Raw genomic sequence first — 22,703 nt, forward strand, 5'->3', positions numbered from 1 at the left:
CCAAGGGTCACTTCAGTCCTCTCAGTTTTAAGAAGGGCCAAGCTTCAATGTGCCATGAGTTCAAGCAGCTTTTCAAGCTACAGCTTGATGCTGAAAACCAGAGTCACTTTAACAGGGAATCCAGCTGGACTTTTTAATGCACCAGATGAGGCTCAGTAAGAGTGGAGAGGGATCTTCAAATGAAACCAGTGCGCCAGAGAGCCCTCGGTACTGGGCAGGAGACTGAGCATCATGGCTGACAGCTTTAAAACTCCAATGCAGGCAATGGGAGGATGGTGCTGAACACCACACAGCATCTTTCAGCTCCCCCGGCCATCTTCTAACTGCTTCTTACTCCTCTAAAGCTTAAAGCAAGGATACACTATAATTCATCTCTTCCTTAACTGCTGTGACTTGTAGCGTTTTGGGGTCTACAGGATAGCTTTTACAGTAGGGATAACTGGCTATTTACACTAGCCCTCAGTATATAAAGCACTGGAATAAATTTAAAACAAACAATATCTTGGATTAATCTGTTAGTTCCTTATGCAAGGACATGCTAAGAAAAAAGCCTTTTGTAGAAACAGATAAAATACAAGAAAAGCTAATGATTCCCATTGCCATGCAATCTATACTAAATGTAACTGTATAGGGATATGCTTTACCCTGAAAATATTTCTGAGACCTTTAGGTGCAAAGCCCAGTTAGTAAAAAAAAAAGATGTTGACAAAATGAAGCTGCTTTGGACTCTCAGGTACTTGTATACTATTATAGCAGGTTGGCAACCAGCAATATTTTACTTTGAATTGTATAAAACCCACATACATCCATCACTTCCAAGTACCTACTATAGAGATTGTTGCCATGGAAAATCTGCACCTAAATGTATACTTTACTAAACAATATAAACTAACAACTGAGAATGCACTACCTGTATATAAGCAGACTCTTTAGGCTCTTGGCATCTTCCCAGTGAATGACTGTTTTAAAATGTATTAGTATGGTAATTGTCTCAAAGAACCCTGTGAAATGCACAGAACATGGTATAACAAAGGTTCAAGCTGTGAGACAATCTGGAGGAGCTAATATCTTGCACTAAATATCAACCTGCTTAGTTCAGACAAAATACATCCTAACATTCTCCAACAGACAATAATGCAGGGAGCCAGAGGACAGAAGGAATGGAGTGGTGGTGTTTTACACACTAAATCAGAAGATATTCCATGTTAAGGAGTTGTCTTGCATTTGTTGTGTGATTAAACTCATGTTGGAGCATACACAGATTGGCTCCCCTCCTATTTTTAACAACTGAGCAGGTTATTACTGTGTCTTTAACTGAAGTGTCTTAGGTAAATAGCATGTGCTGTATTAATGGCTCTAAAACATCTAAAAACCCCCATAAGACTAATGACATAGTTTAGAATGATAAACTAAAAAGCCCATATTTAATTAACCCAGGTTATCTGATGGATCTCTTTGCTAACTAGCACTGCCTTATTGTAACTGGGTAGCAGGGAAGCTCTAACACCCAGCAACAAAGGGTTAATACAAATACGATTAGAAAAGACTTGTTACTAGAGGACATGTTTTGATTATTAGATCAGATGAAGATAAAGAAGCAATAATTCTGAAAGTATTTCTGTATTGTTTCATTAAGTCACAGAGTATTAAAGAATTCCCCCAAGATATGGTCTGAGAACATTGCTTTAATTTGTGAAACTGTGATTCATTTTTGGTGGAGGCAACCATTACAATCTCAGTTGAAGCAATCCCTCTATAATCAAACATGAGATCAACACATTGCCACTGAGATTTGGGTCTTCTTACAACAGATCTCAGACACAGGTTTTCCCAGCACTTAGGGGTAAAAGCATGTATTGTGAAATATTTTTATACTGCAACAAATAAGGTTAGAGAGGGTTGAAATGACTCAAATTTTATCAACAGAGTCACTGCATCAGACACTATCAACAAGAACCTAAATACAGAGCATTACCCGGGCAAGCCTATGAGAAAATGGAAGGAGATTACTGTACTGAAAATCAAAGGCTTGCTCTGTAATTTCTATGATCCTATTCCCTTTGAAGTTAATGGCTAAACTAATACTGACCTCACCAGGAACATGCTTTATTCCAAGAAAATCTGTCAAGTGCAAGGACTCAAGATATTTTCTATCAGGCTTTATGAAAAAATAGAAAAACCCTTTAAGACAGGTGTAGCCAGCAAAATGTGTTGCTCAAAACCAGGCCAGCTCCTTCCTCCCTCATTAAGAGTAGTGCTCACACAGTGACAGATGGGCAGAGACTGATACTGTCAATACAGGAACCTAAAGGGTTTCCTTTGCTCTACTGAATTTTCATCAACATTTTCATAAAAAAGGCTGGCTGAAGACACGCTGAAAGCAGGCTGAATGCAACACTTCTGCTTTCATTCCTAACAGCCATTTCTCCACATAAATCAAACCGCGCCAGAGCAAAACCAGTAAGCCCTAAAAAATGTCAGAATTAAAACAATTTGTAAGAGTTTCAATTGAATATTAAATCATTGTGATAGAGGAAAGCTGCCCACGCCACAGGCAGAGGTAAGTGGGGACTATCAGCCTCCTGCTTTCAAAAAACCCTCAGACTATAAGACCTGCAAAAACTCTGAAGTCTTTAATGGAATAGATAAATTTATCTTGTTTACACTTTGAAGCTCATAGATGGTAGAACAATGAAAGAGACCGGATTTACAGGAAACTGATTCATAACACATGTTAGGAACCATTTTTCATGCTTACTGATAGACTAAAACTCTGTGGGTTAGTGCACAAAGAAAGTGAAGCTGCTGAAGCAAAAGGTAAAAGGGTCACTCACAAAATGATTAGATGCTTCTTCTAGGTTTAGTGCAGTGCTGCTGGTATGGAAATGAGCTCAGGACTGAACTGCTAATTCTAAATGGGAATTACTGTGCAGCAAATACACAGCTAAAAGAATGAACGAGATGGTTATTAAGGCTAAAAAGCAGTCTCTCTGATTTTACTGGGTTTTATGCTCTAAATAATACACTTCCCTTTGCCAGTGAAGAGAACTGGAGTGGGCAGCAGGTAAATTCAGGCAGATCATAAACATTCCTGGCAAATCTTCAGTAACAATCAGTGGAGTGGGAACTGAAAGTTTTAAAAGCTAACACAGATTTGCTGTGCTGTTTCAGTTCAGCTACTGCACTCCAGAGCCATGGTAAATATATGATGGGGTTTGCTAGTGGTTGTAATTCTAAAGGTAGCCGTGTTCTGCACAAACAGATTTCAAAACAGTGAGAACTAGGTCAATCATATTTCAACAAACCTGAGATCACTTAGAATAAAATGCCACAGAAAACAGAATTCAACAGCACCCTGAAGAAGTCAGGGGCTTTTATGGTGCCTCTCAGAACCACAGCAAACTTCCACCAGTAATACCCAACATTGGTAAAAAGGCTGTATCCTTTGAAAGGTGCTGAGCACAGAACTGAGCCTTACTTTAAGTGTGCTGTTCTTGGCAGTCAGCTGCTGCTCCAGCTGGGAGATTTGGCTGCTGGAGTTCTCCCGCAGCTTGGTGAGGCTGCCCTGGAGTCTCTGGACATCTTCTACCAGCTGGGCGATCTCCCGCTCCTTCGCGGCCAGCTCCACCTCCAAGCTGGACCGTGTCAGCACCTCGATGGCCTGCTCCTAATGGGAAAACAGGAAACAAAACAAAGGCAAAAAGCTTGAATTCAGGGCAGGTAGGTAAGGATCAAGCATGGCTCCGCGTGGCATGAGAGACACAAACAATTTCTAAAGCTGGGACTCCTGCGGTTGACTGCGTGAATCTGGAAGATGAACCGTTCTACTCCCCAGCACAGCTCTTTGGTAAAACAGGGCTAATGGAGAGAATAAATGTCCCTATTTCAGAAGTGCACTGGAAAGATGCAGCCGTGAAAGTCAAAGGATTCTATTTAGATCTATTTATTATTAATAGTCCAAATGCTTTGACAACTATGAAAATCTGTGCTTACAAAATACTAATCAGATAAAATATTCGGAAGTAATGGAGCAGAATTGCTTAATCAGGAAGGGCAGAGCCGTGTGCCTTTGGCTGTCTGTAGGCATGCTGCACAGCTCAGGCAAAATAGTCAGAAATGGCCCCAAACTGCTGCTTCCAATACACTTGCTCCGTGCCTGAAAATTGCTCGCTGTTAAACATTATTGCTAGCAACTAAAACCTCTTCTCCACGGGGATGAAGATAGATGTGACAGCTGTAAGACAAGGCCATTCTCCCTTCGGCCTCCACTTTTAGAGATTCCCTTTCCCAAATCAGGATCTTTCTTCTTCCCGTTCCCCATGGCTGCAAAATCAGTCCTCAAGTCTGAAACCTCCTCACTGGACCCAACCTTCCAGTAGGACAAGAATGAAGAGGGACAGGGAAGTTAAGAAGAAGGCAGATCTATTCAGAAAAGGTAACACAGACTAAATGTACCATTGCTTTTGTCTCCTTTTGTGTTAAGAGATCAATAGCTATAATGCATCGGAGCTCTGAACCTCTCTTCCATGAAGAACACACACAAATTCTTGTGCAGACCTGGGGAGCATGAGGCAGCCCAATAAAGAAGGTACATTCCATTATGAAGCCTAAAACACATCTTACAAAGGTTAATGGCTGCTCCTCAGAAAACACCAGTGAAGGAGGAAAGAATCCATTTACCACAAGAGACACACACAATGATCGTAAGCATTATACCAAAGATCCTACGGCAAAAAAGCTGAAAACTCAACCCCCCTGTGCTGTCACCCAAGCACTTTCCTTACAATTCAAGATGACATTGCAGCAGGTTGAAATATACTCCATCCCCTCTCTGCTGGAAAATACAGGCACAACAAAATGCCTTTTCCATATCTTCTAAACACTTAGCTTGATTCCCAGTGACTGCATAGCATTGTATCTCAGAAAGCTACATGTAGGAACAGCAGTTAACAACGCTTTCCTATTACACTGAATTATACTTTTAACTTGAAAAAACCTCTAATTTGCTTGCATGAAACATCACAAGTTATATAATCATCTGCTGCTTGTGCCTATTGAGACTCAAACGTAGAGTCTGAAATAAGATAGATAATGATCATTTTCCTCCTGCAGTAGTTGTCATATTAAATATAAATGAAGTGCAGAAGTACTATTAAATACAAGAAAGACCTAATGTTAAAATAATGATAAGACTAGGACACGAGATAAGAAGAGGCAGGTAATTCAGAGTTACAAGTGATATTCAGGCTTCTTATTTTGTATTTTGCAGCCTGCTTGTCTATCTTCTGCCATCTCTGAGAAGATACTGGGTCGTATTAATAGACGACCAAACAGATCTGGAGGACTTAGGGTTTGTTACTCATTCTCTGCAAATGTATTTTAAAGGCAACCGCATGTTTCTCTGGTATCAGTGTCAAGCATGTATATGGCTTGCAAGTAAAAAAACAATGTAACGAGCACGATTCCTTTTGTTTGGTAAATCTGCTGCTTAGAAGAAGACTAAATTTCACTTAATTGCATATTTACATTTAAACACTCCTATTTTTCCTTTGGCAAATCAAAGTAATCTGCCTGCTCATCTGTGATACCTGTTAACCCAGGACCAGCTGGAGTCCTGTAACAGCACCCTGTGCCCGCAAGGTCTGATCAGCAGTCAGTGCTACCAACCTCCCCAAACAACACTGCTTGCTTTATTTAGAGACAAACAAGCAACCAAATCTTTAGGAGCACAGGATATCTTCTCCATTTTCTAAGCTTCTTTTATCGGATTTATAGGTGTAAGTTTCAGTTTAGATATATCCAATGAAAACTGGAATGATACAGAACTTACTTCCAGTTCCTCTGACAGCCCATACACTATGAATAACAAGAATGAGCAGGCAGCAGGTCCCCACTAATGCAACCAACACTGGGCAAAGTTGGTCCCCTTGGTCTGAAGCTCCACACCTCCTCTGTGCCCTTCAGGCAGGCAAGTGCTGATGGCCCACCAAGTCACTGTTCATTACACTGCATCAATCCCTTTATTTTTCCTCTGCTGATGCCCTTACTGATGTGATTTAACTTCTGAGTCACTGCTATCCTCCTGGACCAGCTGAGGAGAGCTATGGATCACCATACCAGTCACCTCTGTCCTCCCCATGGTCTTCTCCAGCCACCAGGCCCCTCAGAAGCTGAACCAAACTGCCATCCCAAAGGAACACAATTCCACTGCAGTTAAAAATTACTCCAAACAGGTATTTTTATAGCTGTGAGCTTAAATTGAAAGAGTTGTTCTGTAGGAATGTCAGAAACCTGTAAGAGCCAGTAAATATTTTCTCTCACCACATCAGGTGCCTTCTGGATCTGCGTAGCAAGTTGAAGAGATTTGTTAGCTGACGAGAGCTGCTCCCTTAAGGTCTCTGCCTCTCTCTGAGCCACCTCTGCCCTCTGAAGGAAATGAAAAGGGGTGAAAAGAGAAAGTACATTCAGTTTAACAACTGACAATTATTACAAGAACATTCATCAATTCATGCCTGACTGAATATAATTGATTTTCCTAAACACTCAACCTAATAAATGTTAGGAAAAAACATAGAATGTGATGGATTTTTATTTTAAACAGTACAAGGAAGAAATAATTGAGCGATTATGACAGTAATTTAACGCTAGGAGCAAGGAATCCCCTGCTGATACTAATGCTGCGGCCCACTGAATTTCCCAGACTGAATAAATACAAGTGGAAATGGAGTCTTTTTATTCAATTTCTTTCTATTCTCATAGACCAAGCAGATTTTATTGCAAGGTTCCTCATGGGAATAATTCTCACGGGTGAATGCTGAATTAAAAGATATTCTGACCATTCTCTCTAACACACACACACACACACAATGTTGTGGGCTTGCTTTCTTCAGTAATTATTTCCCCAAACACGAATTGTTAGATTCTGTTCTTTCAGCACATCTATTTCTTCAGCAATATTTAACCCTAAGCTGACAATTTTGCACAGCTCAGTTACCAACTGCTGAGGATTTACGCAGTATCTGATCGGCCTGGGACCTGGCTACCAGATAGAATTCCCCTATAAATATTGAGTAATGATAGAAAGGAGAAAGGCAGAATTATGAGGAAAGATTGTCTGTACAAGAATTTGGGTAGAGACAGATGGATCAGTAACTTCAGGCAATAAATAGCAGCAAAGTCCTTTCCATAACTGTGTAGAAGCTTCTGTTCAGAGAAGTAGAACAGAACCTGGTTGTTCTACAGTATATACTCTTCCTGGCCAAACTTTCTTCTCTCTTCTTATAAGAAATGTATTTTATTGTTATAAAGCCACACTGAAACCTCCTTGAGTAGTCACTGCTTGTCATCCAGGCTACTCCATGCAAATCATGCTGCACCTTTGGCAGAAAACAGCTAGCATAATTTTCTATCTCTACTTGTAAGACATATCAGCAACTCTTCCAAACCCATGAGCTGCTGCAAATCGTGGCCAGAAGTTTTCTTGACCAACTTTTACCCTTTACACTGATGGGTCCCCTTCCTTTATTGAGTCATAAATTCACACTGCCGTTTTTTAAGCCACCATAAACTGCCATATTTCTGTGTGCCAGACTCCTTGTTTTTTCAGCTAATCCTTTTGAAATCCTCAGTCATCTAAAGCAGTGCATATAAAACCTATATGCCTGTATGTGTGCATGATCTTTGAGCTTCTAGTCAAAGCAGAGACTCTGTCTGCATGTGTAATCAATCAGTAAACTAACAGCAATCAAATACTAAACGCATCATCTGTGCTATTTGCTCACAACATTATATTAAATGATTTTGCATAGGTTCTACAGCTGTAATTAAAATGTGATTGTAAAAAGTACAGTATCATGGCTCTCATAATCAGAGCACGGGACACAACCTATTGTGTGCTTGAAAACATGGCAGCAGCATTAAAAAGGCACCAAGAAAGAAAGTTGATGTTGTTTATGCAGTTGGGTAATACCAGGATAAAAACCTGAGCTAACAGCACACATTGAGATAAATTATTTTCTTGCACTTTATTAGATGTGGATGTACATATATTGATCTAATAACTGCTAAGCAACTCCAGTAAAGCAGGACAAGTTACTACACTGTGGCACTTGCTCTATGGCTGTATAAGTAATGAGTTTTGCAGCCTTAAGCAATTCTGCTGATGGCTTCCATTCACAGCAGCATTGTTTTCAGAACCTATTCAGCTCGCATGCAAGCAAACCACAGAGGGTATTTCTAATAGATGTTACATCTGCATATACAGTAAGCTGTCAGCTGCCCTCTCTGCACAGCCTCCCCAGCCAATTCACACCACCTGTTGTAATCCTGTGAATAATATTAGACAAGATTTCATACTAGGCATTGTTGAAAAGACACCAACAGAAACTTTGGGCTATTCTGCTTGGGAAATACTCATCAATTTTCCTCTTACTTTTTATTCCAGAATGGAAGCATTTTCAAGCCATAATCAGAGATGCATTCAATGCCTGGAAAGCACTTGTGGGTGCTATTGCAATATAAATTATAAATTACACATAAAAACCTGTTAAAAGAACAGCAGGTTCAAAACTGAGCGCTCGGAAGTTCTAAAAAGCCAGCCCCAGGGCCGCGGGTGTGCTCGGCCACCCCCTGCGTTGTGGGGCTTTGGGAGGCAGGCTGGAAGCACTCAGTAACATGCTATTGCTTCTCCCCACAAGACCCCCCCTGCCTGCTTCATTCAACTCTCAGGATGAATACTGCTCACTGAATGAGTATTTTGCTTCGTCCTCCTTGTTCCGTGTGTGACCTCTGCGGTTTATTTACTGCAAACTAATCCCACCCTCCTCTGCAGATAGGATTAATCGCTTCCTCACAGGCTGCGCTCTGCTTTCCACCACCAAAGGATCCAAGTGCTTCAGAATCGTTAATGAATGCACTGGCACAACCTCCATATTGAGGTGTATGGGTTCCTTAAGTCCCAGCACATCTCCATTCAGGTGCTGTGCACGGTGGTGTCAAACACAACCACCCCCTGTGGCACAGGCTGCGTTTGGCTGTCTCTCACCTGCACTTGAGGCCCCACACAGCAACTGCTCCCCTACAGAACCCTCTGGTTTTCCCTCTCTGACTCCCACCCCTCTCTGCTCGTCACTTTGTTCCCTTCCTAATTCATGTTGGCTGCTGGAAGCACCATTTCTGTCTCCGCTGAGCTTTGCGCTGCCTTAGCTCCAAGCAAGCTCATACCTCGCATGACCTAACAAATACACAAACTCCCAGAATTAGTCTTACCCCCACGATTTCCTCCTTCCTCTTTCCCTCGTTGCTTCTTCTCCAGCTGTCCTTGTGGCAGCCCCGTCCCGGTTCTTCTCCTCCCTCCTTTCCTCCCTCCCTACCACAACTCCCGTCTCCGCTTCCTGCTCTCCGTGCTCTCACGCCGGCATTGCCCGTCTCCCGATCGCAGAAGGGGCAGCCTGGGGGAGCATCTCCCCTCCCCGTGCTCCCTGTTCAAGTGGCACTGAACCTTACATTGCCACCAAGAGAAGCAAAACCTGGCTGGTTAATGTTCACCAGTCGGCGCAGCGATAGACTGCAGCGTGCTTGGGACAGGCACAGACATCAAAGCGGACAAATTCAAACCAGATTCTGTTGAGTTGGTCTGAACTCTTGGGGTTTTTTTCAGACACTTATAGGCTGGCCAAACTTGGGGTTTTTCCCTTTCTTTCCTCCCCTCCTACTTGAGCAACAGAGGATACAACCCTGAGAAAAAGGCAAATGCTCCTTCATCGACTGCCAAAGCCCTTGTCTTCAATAGGGGCACAGCAGGCTCCTCACCAAAGTGAGAACAACGCGTAACTTGTGGGGAAAACTGGATTATTTTTTGTCCTGATCTTGTCCTTAGAAACGGTTGAATAATTTTTCCTGAAATAAGAAAGTGCAGGCAGAGACAGACGCCCAGGATGGGAAACAGCTAAAACCTAGTGAGCTTGCACAACTTCAGTCACTGGAAAGTTCACACAACCTTCTCTTTGTCTGAAACTATCCCACTTCGGCTAAGAAATGTATCTGCCATAGTACTGCTGCTTTTCATCACTCAGTGCTAAAACTCTTGGTTCCTTACCTCCAACTCTTCTATGCATAACCCAGAAACCCCACCATGACCAGTGACAGTCACACTACTGGTCTTCAGAGAGATGATGCAAACCCAGCATTGCCTAATACTGCTATTTTTCTGGATAGTTAGATCATGCAATTCCTCCTCATTTCTATACTGATGTTTTTCTAGCATAGAGCTACCTCCCTGGTAACAAAGTATTTCAAAATACTTTTATCCTCCTTAATTTAGCATGTAAATATTGTACTGTTCCCACTGGAGCCAGCAGGTCATGAGCATAATGCTGCCGTGTGCTTTCCAATTAAAAAACCCCAAAGCCTTACACAATATATCCAGTTTAAATTATTCTCATTGTTTCCTGACAAGATAATGAATAGCATGAACCGAATGCTCTTCTACTTACAGTAAAATGTTAATTTGATCAAAGACCAGTGGTGTGAATAGCAAAATGAGATGCTTACAAGCAAAAAAAAGTGTAACCTTCCCCTTAAAGTTCCACCAGCCAAACTGTATTTCCTTATTATATGCTGAATTCAGTGCTATACGTAGAAGAATCTCCCTATGGGCAAGGAGTGTGTATTATCACAAGTAATTCTGCTGAAGTTAATGAGCCCAGTTATGGCAGTAATCAACAGGCTTGGTTTTAAGTGCTTGAAGCTGACATTCTTACTTGCAAGCTGCTGCAGAAGCTCTGTTTCTCAGAGTATGAGATCAATTACAGCAAACTGGTTCAATGGGCTTTCATTTTCTAACTTTTGAGCCATATAAATGTGTTTTAAACCCAGAACAACAGCCAGGTTATCTGAAAATCTACGCCCTGAAAGGTTCTTCAGGGCTCTGGCATCTATTTTTTCCAGCAATGGAATATTACATGAAAATAAGTCAAGTCCTCCAACAAACAGAAGAGGTTGGGTTGTCTTCACTCTTGTCTTCAGGCTATTGCACTTTCCTTTGTGCACTGAAAGGCTGCCAGATAAATGTATTCCCAACTGAAGGCCAAGCATTTACAGGAAACTCCTGTGTCTGTATGAAAATAGTATTAACCATATTTTGCCTTTATACAGCACCTCTCCGTGCAAGGATCTTGATGCACTTTATAAAGTAAATGTTAGTATTCCCTTTTTACAGGTAGTGAAATCACTGGATGAAGGGACCTCATCTGCTAGGGAGTATCATCTGCTTCTTGTATCTAACCTGAACTTCCCCTGTTTCAGTTGAAACCCATCATCCCTTGTGCTACTGCTACAGCCCCTGATGGAAGAGTCCCTCTCCAGCATCCTTGTAGATCCTCTTCAGATACTGGAGGCTTCTCAATTTTTAAACAATGTGAACTGAGTATCTGAAGCTAGCAAAGAAATCTGGACATATCAGTGGCATGAAACCACAAACACTCAATACCAGAACCTTAAAATGAGCTTCTCTCCCTTTTTTTTTTTTTTTAACACTCCAAATTATTCCTGTTTTCACAACGTAAGAATTATTCTTTTCAGTCAAAACCTCCGTTTTTCTTGTGCACAACTGGCTGGCTCCAGGTTGCTACATGGAGTATAGAAACAGAAGGATAATTCAATTGAATAAATCTGTCATTCCAAAGATTCCTGACTTACTGCCATAAACACTGAGGAGAAAGGTGTAAACTTGAAAAGGTACAGAAAAGTGCTAACCATAAATATTTGTGTCAAATATACATTCACACAACTGTAACTGCTGCAAGTGCAGAAAAAAAAGTATCCTGGAGCTTCATTAACTTCCCTGATTGGAAATGGTAATATTCTGGGAATCAAACAATGAAAAATTCAAAGATGCTCTATCCCAAACTATGATAAATCATTTATTTTGACAAGTACGCAGAGTTTAGCTTTAATTATTTATTATTATACTTCGCAGCATATCAGAAAATATGCAGTGATTTATTGTGCAAAATGAAATCTTAAAACGAGTCCCTTCCCCAAACTACGGGATTATTAAATCTTCATGAAAACGGGGTGTGAACTCTCAGGTTATTTTCATTATCGAGCTGGTGGTAAAGTGAAATAAGCCATTCCCATTGCATTTAGTTATATTTTGACTTCAGCCCTTTACAGACCCAGGCCATACAAGCCAAGGAGGGGAGCTGAGAGGGATCACAGACCCCAGCTGCCAATGCCAGGAGCTCTTCTGTCTTGCAGATGACACAGTTGCACCTAACACAAATGGGGGCTGTTACCTTCAGACTGTACATCCCTGCTAAAGCTACGTTGTGGAGCTGATGGCTCCTCTCCAGGCAGGCCTAGGTAAACCAGCCATCTTCATGTACTATTAATGTCTTTTTTGTACCACTTTATAGCTTTCTGGACTTTAAAGTGGAAGAGTCACTCCATGGGCCATCGCTGACAGCCACCTCCCAGCCAGGATCCACCTCACCATAACAGTGCTGCCATCACATTGCTGCCTCCAGCAGCCACATCCAACCCCCCCACCCAGCTTGCTGCTTTCAAAGGGAGTGATTGATTTCTCTTGTTGATTAGGTTTACAGTTTATACATTGCATTAATGATACAATGCAGAGATACTGAGCTTTGCAGTCAGTACCCCTTTTTCTCTCTAAGCAGAAAATTGCAAAGCTCACTGGTATTTAAAGGCAATTATTTCTACGAGCTAGTAATTTCATCTGGGGATGACAGCACACAAACAAGCCCCAAAAGCTCCTGCATGAAACAATCTGAGGATCCAAATGAGGGAAGAACAGTGGGGGAAGAGACATGATGGAGTCTGAAGATTAAGAATGGTCTATGCTTTACCCAACAGGACTTAAGGGTGGGGAGTTACATCAGCTCTGTTCCCAAGGCTTTCACCACCCAGAATATGTCAGTGAGTACATCCATCCTACCGTTATTGCAGAACTGGAGGGGGAAATGACACTCTCCACCTCTTAGGAGTCAGAGGTGCCCTCACACAGAGCAAGGGAAGCTCGTAAATGCCAGCTCTGGATTTAGAAAGGGCAGGAACCAAGACAGGGATTTTCAAGAAATATCAGATATTTAAAAATTAACAGCAAATATTTTTCACATTTTCAGTAAAAACTTTTTCCTGTTCTGTAAATTTCTGCTCCAAATCCCTGTCGTTTGGGAATGTTTTAATTCCAGAGCAGCAAAACCTCCCATGAGAATCAGCAAGGCAGTCTATCCTGAACGCAGGAGTCATGCTGAGCATCACTCTTTACAGGTAGCCTTAATAACGGGGAATAAGTACTTACTGAAATGATAAAAGGAAATGTTAGTTTAACTGTTAAATATATAATTACTTTAAGTACTTGTTTCTGCAATTGTAACACTTGAGCCTGATGCAAAATCACTTTCTGGCCTGTGCAACGGATTTAATTTCTTCTTTCTTTCAGCTATAAAGAGGTAAAACACAGGAACTGCTGCTACAAAGATTGCTTATTATAGAAGTGTTTTAGAAAGGTAAAGCATCACACAAGACAAGGACTATGGGCATGTTCCAGCAAAGCAGCTGAGCTACTCCAGGAGCTCACTCGTGAACTTTCCTTTCCCTGTCTGCTCCAAGGCCAGCCACTCCTCTCATGTTCCTCATCTCAGCACTAGTGGAAAACCTGGCCCCTTCACTCCAAATCCAGGCTTCCCTGCAGTTACTGAGCTCAATGGAATCAGTGAAGGGTCCCCCAATTGCTGCTGCTAGGGAGAGGACAGGGCCAGAGCAGCTGGGAGAGGGAAGGAGACGGAGAAAGGGGAGATAGAATCACCTCTTCTGCCTTTACAACAGCACGGATGAATTGCACACTGATGTTTACACACAGAGTTTGCTGAACTGCAACCAAAGGAAGGGTTATGCACATAAGCAGCTATAATTTTTGGTTGATTAAACAAAAAAGACCCCAAAATAAAGTAAAAAAAACCCAAACACATTGCAAGTTTGCTCCAGTTAGACAGAAAAATACCTTTAACATTTCTAGATAAATAGAGATATTTCATTTTAGTATGGCAAGGAGGACATCAAAAATACCTGTTCTTTAATTACAACCCCCTTTCTACCCAGAGAAAAGAAAAAACCTACTGGGTAAATCATTGCTGTAACTGCAAAACGTGCTGCCTTTGCAAAACCCACAAAAAAATTCGACTAAAACATCTTTAACACCTACATCATTTCTAAAAAGTCTACAGATTTTCAAATAATTACTAGCACTTTCATAAATATTTAATGGTGTCTACAAAAGTTCTTTGACAGAACTAAAAACCCACTGTGCACACCCCAGTTTTCTTTTACTGACTGAATAATCAACCCAACAACTTCCAAATCTGCCTTCTGCTTCATTAGTATTTTTCCAATTTATAAAGCACTGATGTAAGGGACAATAAACTTGCTGTACTTGTCAGCTGCACCAGGGGAGTGTGGGGCTGAAAGCTGAGCTAGCAAAAGGAAAAGACAAAACAAAACAGCAGCTGGAGGGGGTTTAGTTTTCAACAGGATCAGTGACCTGCTCTGGCTCCACAAGCATTTGTGACAGCATGAGGTGTGCAGCAGGACTGCATGGTGGGGAAGGAGCTGCAACTGTTCCTCCTGGGAGTGAGCTGCTCTTAGGTAAGCTTCAAATGGATCATGAAACCATAACCTGAGAGACTTCAGATCTATCATCTCTGATCTTACTTGACAGAGGGATTAACAAAGCTCCCTGATAAGCAAATGCCTGGTTGAGGTTCCCCTCTGTGAAACCATCACCCATCAATCCTGCATGTCCATACACACCTCCTCCTTCATCACCTCAGTTACTCGAAGTACAGACTCAACCAGAAGGGCACTTTGCTTGGGTGTCAGGTTTGGGTTTTTAAAGGTTTTCATTTTAAAAAGTTCCATACAATCGTGCCACTTCCTTGGGAGTGTGTGCACTGTGAGGGGACGTGGGAGAGACATTTCACAGTCTACCAAATTAGCATCTGCAGGAACAAATTGCAATGTCTTTGTTCTCCTGCATGGCACAGCCTGATCCAACCCTTGCTAAAAATTAACACAGCAATAAAACAGATCAGAAAAAGAAAGTAAAAGAAAAGCCCAGAGAAGCCCACAAAAGCTGGAGCTGCAGCAGGCCTTCCTAGGTCAGGCTGCCGGCAGCCCTACCATTGCTGCAGGGCAGCAGCCCTTTAATTTGGGTAAACCAGTTACCTGTGTGTCTGAGTAAGAGCCAACATGATGGATTTAGAAACACAAACCCAAGAGTAACTATAGTGGGAAACTTAATTTTAAATAATTAGAAGGTAAATATAAGGCAAGCAGTGCTTTACCGTGCATACAATCCTTACAGAGTATCCCTGAAGAGCTCTAGTTTCCTCTAAATTTGCATAGTTTCTTACTCTATGCAGTTACGACTGCTAAGTGCACATAAAAGAACTGTCATGAAATCCAAAGAGAAGGGGGAAAAAAAGATCAAGTCACACGTAGAATTTTATAGGGGACTCATTTAGAATCCTACCTGATTTGCTCTTTCAAGGTCTGTCATGATCATCTCGATTTCATCAGCCCTGGGAGAACAAGAGAGCACAAGTACTGTTATCACATGAAGAATGCCCGCTATATGAGTTCATGCACAGCACAATTGCAACATTCATACAAACAATACCAATTTTCAGTATGTTTTTAAAAGGACACAGTGAGACTGATCAGCCAATCTTCTGAGTGGTGAAATCCTCTCAGGTTTCAGCTCTGGGGACTGGTTTGCAGGTCTCCAATTGCTTTGCCTGTTCCCTTCTTGCAGCAAAAGGGGGAATATGAATAATGAGTATCTAAGCATATTCATTAGATCTTTGAGGATCTTACTCCCGAACCTTCTGCAGAAGGGCAGTGTCATCTCTCCTACATGTAAAGGTGCTTCTCAAGTGTTAATTACAGAGAAGTCAAACACTAAGCTGACTACGGTCAACTACTTGTATACACGTACACAAAAGTAGCCTGTTACTCTTCTGTTTCAGCATGCTCAGATGTTTGGTTCTAAACTTAGCAAAAGAAAAAATATCCTGAGGTCAAAGAGACCAAGAAACTTAATTTTACATTACACAGAAAAGAGGGTTTTGACACATATTTATGAAACTCTAAATTTAGACTCAGGCTCTTAATGCACTCTGCAAAGCTGAATAGGAAAGTCAAAGGGTTGAAAACTATACAAATAGTCAAGGAAAACCAGATCCTTCACGTACATGTGTTAGGTGGCAGCTACCAGCCCTGATCCTTTAAAGCCCCAGCATTTCTAAGCCATCACTTACACAAATGGACCTAATCCTTAAGCAATCTTTTTGTATCCTCATGCTGAATCATGGGCAGATAATTCCACACTCATGCTCTCACCTGTGCAAGGTACCAGGAAAAGGGCCTACAGACCTAAAAGTACGTTCTTTATCAATATAATCAGATACATTACTTCTCCCCAGACATTTTCCCTGTCTTGCATCTCTAGACCATATGGAAGCGATAAACACTATCCTCATCTCCTATGAGCAGCAGCTTTAGCCAGCAAGTCCTTTTGCAATCTGCCAACACCATAATGTCTGGGTTTTGTTTTTAATCTGTAGCAGATCATTATCAGTAAAAGCTGTGAAATACTGGAGTTCCCTTCCTCTGCCCATGCAGGAAAGTCAGGGCTTGGTTTTCTCCAGATCCCACAGAAGATCCATTTTTCTATGCAGGTGTTTGCTGGGAAAGATGGTTAATGGGAGTACATCAGGGTACCGGCACATCCAACACTTCATCATTACACTGAATACTGACTTACTCTTCCAACAGCGTTTGAGGCTCTACATGCACATTCAGGGAAATGCAGTAAAAGATCATAATAAGTAAATGTGTATGTATATACATTAATGGAAAATTATTTTTAATTACAGCCTTTAATGTTGTTGGGTAACATGAATTGCCTTTTGAAAAGGTCTTTTGGACAATAATGGAAAACAGATTAACATGTGCTTTCTTGTGCAGGAGAAGCTAATGTGCTCTTACATTGGAAAGAACTCATGCACACAACGTTCTGAATTAATAATAAATAACAGACATTAATTACTGAATTGAACAATCATTCCTTGGGCAAATAAGGATCCAAAGTGCACAGGGAGTGGCCAGAAAACAACGCTGGGCAGGTTAACATAAACCTACAACATTTTTGATCTCTTTAGCCTCTATAGTTGTGAAATGTTTTTTGTTTTAGACTCCAGCCCCAAAATACTTGTTAACTCAGTTATGGAAATGACAGTATTTCACATGGAAAAGACGTCCCTAAGACCATGCAAGTGACCCCACTGTGTATCTGTAACGCAGGGATGAGAGCATCCTAAGGCACCAAAAAAAGAAAGATGCTTCCCAGCATTTTACAAATATTTTAAGCCAGGATAGTTTAAGGATCCTCTTTATATAAGCTTATGCATTCATGCTGAATTTATGTGTGAATGCCTCAGGTTATACGGAGCCAGTAAATGATGTCTGGATTATGTCACATGCCTCCCAGATCAGAGCTGGGAATGTCCCACCCCAACACGCATCCTACAGCTTAAGCAAACCCAGTTTCCACTTGCTTCTCTGTAGGCTTTGGAGAACAATAAGCTCACTGGGGTGCCAGGTATCAGCCAAAGGTCTCAAGAACTGCAGAACCTGAGAAGAGCAAAGGACTCAGAAGCACTAAACCCTTGGACCAGGAGAGGACGAAAATAAAATGGAGAAAAGATGATTCTGATGCAGTGGGAAGGGGCAGAAAAGTGAGGGAAACTTGATCCATCACAGGACCCTCAGCCACCTTTAAAGGTCTTAGAGGCCAGTCAAGGGAGCCAAGAGCAGGGAAACAGATGAAGACAGCAGAGTGAGAGAAGGAACAGAGGGATGTCCTAGGCCAAAGGACAAAGAGCAGTAAAGCAGAGGAATACCCCAGACCAGCGGAAAGCTCTGTGGCGGCCACTAGAACAGGCTGAAACAGAGGATGGTGCCTGGAAACAAGGTGGAAGGACTCAGGAGAATCCTGTATTTAAAATGGACACAAGTATTAATAGGGGTATTTGTATGCTGTTCTGGCTGGGGTCAGGATTTAAGAGCTCTATTACAGCACTGGTATATGCAGCCAATTACAAAAGAAAGCAACCGAGGATATAGAATGCCATAAAAGTGCCATTTCTGCCCTTCAGCATGCACAGATAATTCTGACTGAATCCAGCAGAAGTGTCAAACTGTAGCCAAGGGCAAAATTGTCCCTTTGTCCTTGTATCCAGACACTCCAGCTGACTGATCCTGAACTCCCCTTTCCCTCATACGTATTTTCTACCTAGCTTTTCCACACACAGTCTGTCTCTGCACACTTAAAAGGATGTAACATCCCCCCAAAAATTCAAACAAAACACCCCCGGCCTAGCAGTGGAGGTTAATGCTGCAACCATAAATGTTACGTTTAAGTAAAGTAATGAATTAAATTACTCCATATTCTTTCCTAGCACAAGTGTCAACAGCATTCAGAAGAATCTTCAAAAGGAATTCAGTCTTTTCATTTTAAAAGCTCAACTACCACATCAGTGGCTGGCACTCAGCAGTCTAAAATCACTTACTTGAGAAAGTCTCTAATAGCTACATTCACTGTTTGCTCAGCAGAAGTATTTATTATGAAATAAATTACAGTTCTCACACCTTTTATGCACTCGCAGAAGCAACTTGCACTGATTTATTGTTTACAAAGCACTGTGTCAAATCTAAACCTGCAAGGTACAAGGAAACACCACTTTGGCTCAACTGTGTTAGTCCCACACAGGTCATTTTTGAGGGATTCACCATTTGCTCATTTTCAGCCCTTCCTATTTCAGCATTTCTATTTATTTCAATGGAACTACTTGACAGGCAAAATACCATCTTGTCCTGCAGGGTTTCACTGAGAATCTGGTGGGAACCCAGAAGGGAACAATGGCCAAGTTCAGCAAATCTGTAGTTATGGACCGCCCCAAAACTTCTGACCAAAGTCATTCCACAGGAGCTAAACTCACTTGTAAGAGACACAGACCTGGTGATTTTACCTTTTAACTTTCTTCATTCCTGAAGCAATGCATGACTTGGCCTCTTGTGAGTGCCTGGATTCCTCCATCACCCGAAAGCTGAAGGCAAGAGGAAGAACCCCAAAGTTCTCACTTTCTTCAGAGGGCTACAGAGGGTAACTAGTCACAAGGAACACCTTTTGCTAAAATACACTGATATTTATGGTGATTTACAGCAGATTTCTACATTGCAACTCAACAGCATTCAGGGTTTGTCACGGGTGATACTTTCTTAACATTAAAACAGATCATGAAAAAAAGAGTGGCTAAAGCTCTTTTCAGGAACAACTATTCCTACCCTCTGTTTTCTCATTCCACAGATAATACGATCATTTATCTGATCTAATTCCTTATAAGATCTGTGTCAGAGGAAAAGTTATCATGTAAGGAAGACAGCTCTACAGTCTTGTTCTAAGTTTCAACACTTCCAGGCTAAGGAATTTAGGCAATCCAATTTTAAGCCCAAGCATTTGGAATTACAGAATAAGCATCACCAAGTAAAAAGAACCCGGACTGTTGAAACGGCACGACCATGAAATATTCTATTATTTCTTCTCTTGCTAGAGTGTTTGAAGTGAAAACCAAACCCCACTAAAAGCTGTACGTTTTACAAGGTAGAAGCTTTTACCAGCCATGAAAGAGCCCTCAAAGCTCCTATGCCATCTATAAAACAGGAGTTTAAACAAGAACACCCCACCTCTCAATTCAGTTACTGATGGGAAATGAAAACTGCAGAAAGGCTCCGTTTTCCTTTGAAGATCAAGATGTGATTTCGGTTTGAGCAGCGTAACAAGCAAGCAAATTCAAGAATTGGTAACGTGGAAGCAGCTCAGTTCTAAATACAATCCAATCAGATAAAAACCCTAAACACCATGAAGCTCTTCACTTGCAAGCAAGAAGAATCTGAACTTCACGATTAAAATCCAGTTGATCCAACTCCTTCATTTAGATCCCAGCTTAAAGAGCCAGAAACAACTCCTTTTTTATTAACATGACAAGTGAATGGTTTGCCAAATCTCATGGCTACAGCCCCCTAAACACTGAAACTTACTGAACCTTGAAGGAAACTGCTGTTGGATCCCTTATACATGGAAGAACTGAAAAATACAGATGACACTTGTGAAATTGCAGTCAGTGGCGTGGCCAAGAAACCTCACTAGTGGGGCAGATGAGTATTCTGGTCTGGCAAAAACCAAACACCATTTCTTCCCACACATTCGTTTTCTTCACAAACATGTCTAAGTTTCCTGGTCAGAGCAAAGGGGCTATGGAGCCACTGGGGCTTGTTAAAATGTTCTAATTACCAAAACGTTTACACAGGCAATTTCAACCTAAAAGCAGACATTATCAACTCCTGTGCAGTTATGGTTAAGTAAGGAAAAACCATAAATCCTACTTGTAACATGTATCTGTGATTGTCACGGAGCAGATTTTGGCCAAATTAGGCAAACATTTTACCCTTTCTAAGTTACAGGCAGCATAAGCTAGGACTTTGCTAACACAAGGCAAAATGTGAAGAGTTATTTGGGACATTTTCAGGGGAAAGAAAAGAAGGGGGGACAAAACATTAAAGGGTGGAGGAGGAGCAAAAAGCAGTGCACTGAATTCTGTCAAGTTTCAAGGCAGTTTCTATCAGGGAAGGTTCCTGGGTCTAGGAAGTAATTTCAAATCACTGAACACCATTAAAATTGCCTGCAGCCCAGTGATCGCGGCATTCACTCGGGGCACATGTGCGTTCCAGCATCTGAAGAGCCTATTTCAGTTTTTCTTTGAGCAAAACAGAAGCATGACAAATTTGCTACCCAAATTCAAGACTCTTTTTAAGATCTGCTGGTAGATGCCCTCATCTAATCTCTGCCATCTCAGTGACCATGCCAAGGTGCCCTTGCTGCTGGCTTGCACAGTTTCCAGGGAAGAAAGAAGAACCACACAAGCTCTTAGAATTTTTCCACTGGAAACCAATATAACCCCCCCCCACTAATTTTCTTGCACCTTATAACTATCACTACACCCATAGTTTAGGTATTTTTGGAATTCATAATGATTCTAATGCAACAAACATCTAACAGATAAAGCCGCTGTTACTGCCAACACAACCTCCAAAAGTAAGAGACACAAAGGTTGTACAGAGAAAGAAGTTATTTCCACACAACCAGTACAGCACGTCAAAGGGCAAGAACTCACACTTTTTACTACTAAGTTCTTAAATCTACTTTTCAAATTGCAAGAGCTATAGGCTAATATTTTCTTTCACAGGAACCCTCTAAGGATCTTCAGATCAGATAATCCTTTTTCCAATGTCATACAAATCCAGGCCTCTTGTAAAAGAATTCCTCTGTTCGGGGATTCATAAATCCACCAACTTTAGTAATGAATTGGGTGTTTCCTTTCCTAGGAACTCAATTGAAGAAAAAAATCCTCTCTCTGCTAAGCAGCAAAACACTGAAGGCTTTAAATTGAGAGATCAAAGACAGGCTGGCTTCAGGTGCTCAGTGATTACCCAGTACGTCACTGGGATTAATCTGGGGACTGGTTAAATGTCCACTGTACAGTGTCCAGACCCCTTTCTGCAGTTATTCTATACTAAATCAAGTTCCTCCCCTAGCAAAAAGGAGCCTCAATGCCAACTAGTTCAGGATTTGGGGGGGGGGGTTATTAGAATTAATTCTTGTTTTCTCTCATTTCTAGCCCTGTACCCATGCAGAGCTCTGCACAGAGATTCAAGCTGAAAAACTAAACCAAGCCTCAAGCAAAGATCTCTCATTAAGCACACCAGGTTAGTGTCAGGATCAAGTACCAGGATCAAGCAGTTGCACCAGCTGCAGGTATGATCTTCCAACAAATGATGTCTTAAGCGCTTGGAAGATGTCAAGTGATCATCAAATATTGATAAAGGTTAAAGAAACTGCTTATAAAGCCCAAAATATTGAGCAATACTTGGACAATACAAGACAAGATTTATCTCGATCGTTAGAAGGAAAAGATCCTATAGAATAAAACATTTTTCAGTCCATAGGAAAACTGCTTTCCAAGAAAACCTGCTCAGCACTTTGTTCTTCTCTTTCATGCTTAAGTCAGGATTTCAAGGATGAGGTAAGAAAATTATGTCTGCAATTACAAAGTTTTAAACACAATAGAAATCAGCTTTTTTGCAGTGATACACCAGAGAGTAGAGTTTCTAAAGATCAGCAGTGTTGTCTTAATCATTCCTACAGAGGGAAGTTGATATGAGTGACAGTAATTCATATGCTCAATAAAATATAAAGAGGAAAAATAAGAACACTATATAATAGGTAACATCAACTCATGGAACCCCAGAGCTGTTAATTCCCATAGTGTTACACATATATGACACTGGCTTACTTTGAAAATATGAAGAAGAAAGCCTAATGTAAGCAGCTGGAATAAAGAAAAGGCACACTGGTAGCCCAATATATGGTACACCTTTGTTACATGATGACAATACCATTTTCTTGTTGTGGCACATATCTACATATATTGTACCACAGCCAGTATGAATCTTAGCTCCCCATACTGCTCAATCCCTCATTTAAACACCTCTTACTCAGCTTT

At 41.3% G+C, this 22,703-nt stretch overlaps 1 protein-coding gene across 10 annotated transcripts in view; it reads right to left on the reverse strand.

Annotated features, from left to right (window-relative positions):
- The window catches only part of CUX1 (cut like homeobox 1), a 271,313-nt gene that overhangs the window by 82,362 nt on the left and 166,248 nt on the right, over nucleotides 1-22,703 (reverse strand). For all 10 annotated transcript variants that reach the window (XM_062614918.1, XM_062614919.1, XM_062614914.1 and 7 more), the window contains exons 9-11: nucleotides 15,554-15,602; nucleotides 6,322-6,426; nucleotides 3,479-3,667 (exon numbers count right to left, since the gene is read on the reverse strand). In XM_062614918.1, the coding sequence (XP_062470902.1) occupies nucleotides 3,479-3,667; nucleotides 6,322-6,426; nucleotides 15,554-15,602 (343 nt within the window). The remainder of the gene's footprint in view (nucleotides 1-3,478; nucleotides 3,668-6,321; nucleotides 6,427-15,553; nucleotides 15,603-22,703) is intronic.

The sequence above is a fragment of the Pezoporus occidentalis genome, unplaced genomic scaffold (genome assembly GCF_034315485.1).
Source record: "Pezoporus occidentalis ecotype Australia unplaced genomic scaffold, CSIRO_AGI_Poc_V1 ctg179, whole genome shotgun sequence".
Classification (NCBI taxonomy): Eukaryota; Metazoa; Chordata; class Aves; order Psittaciformes; family Psittacidae; genus Pezoporus; species Pezoporus occidentalis.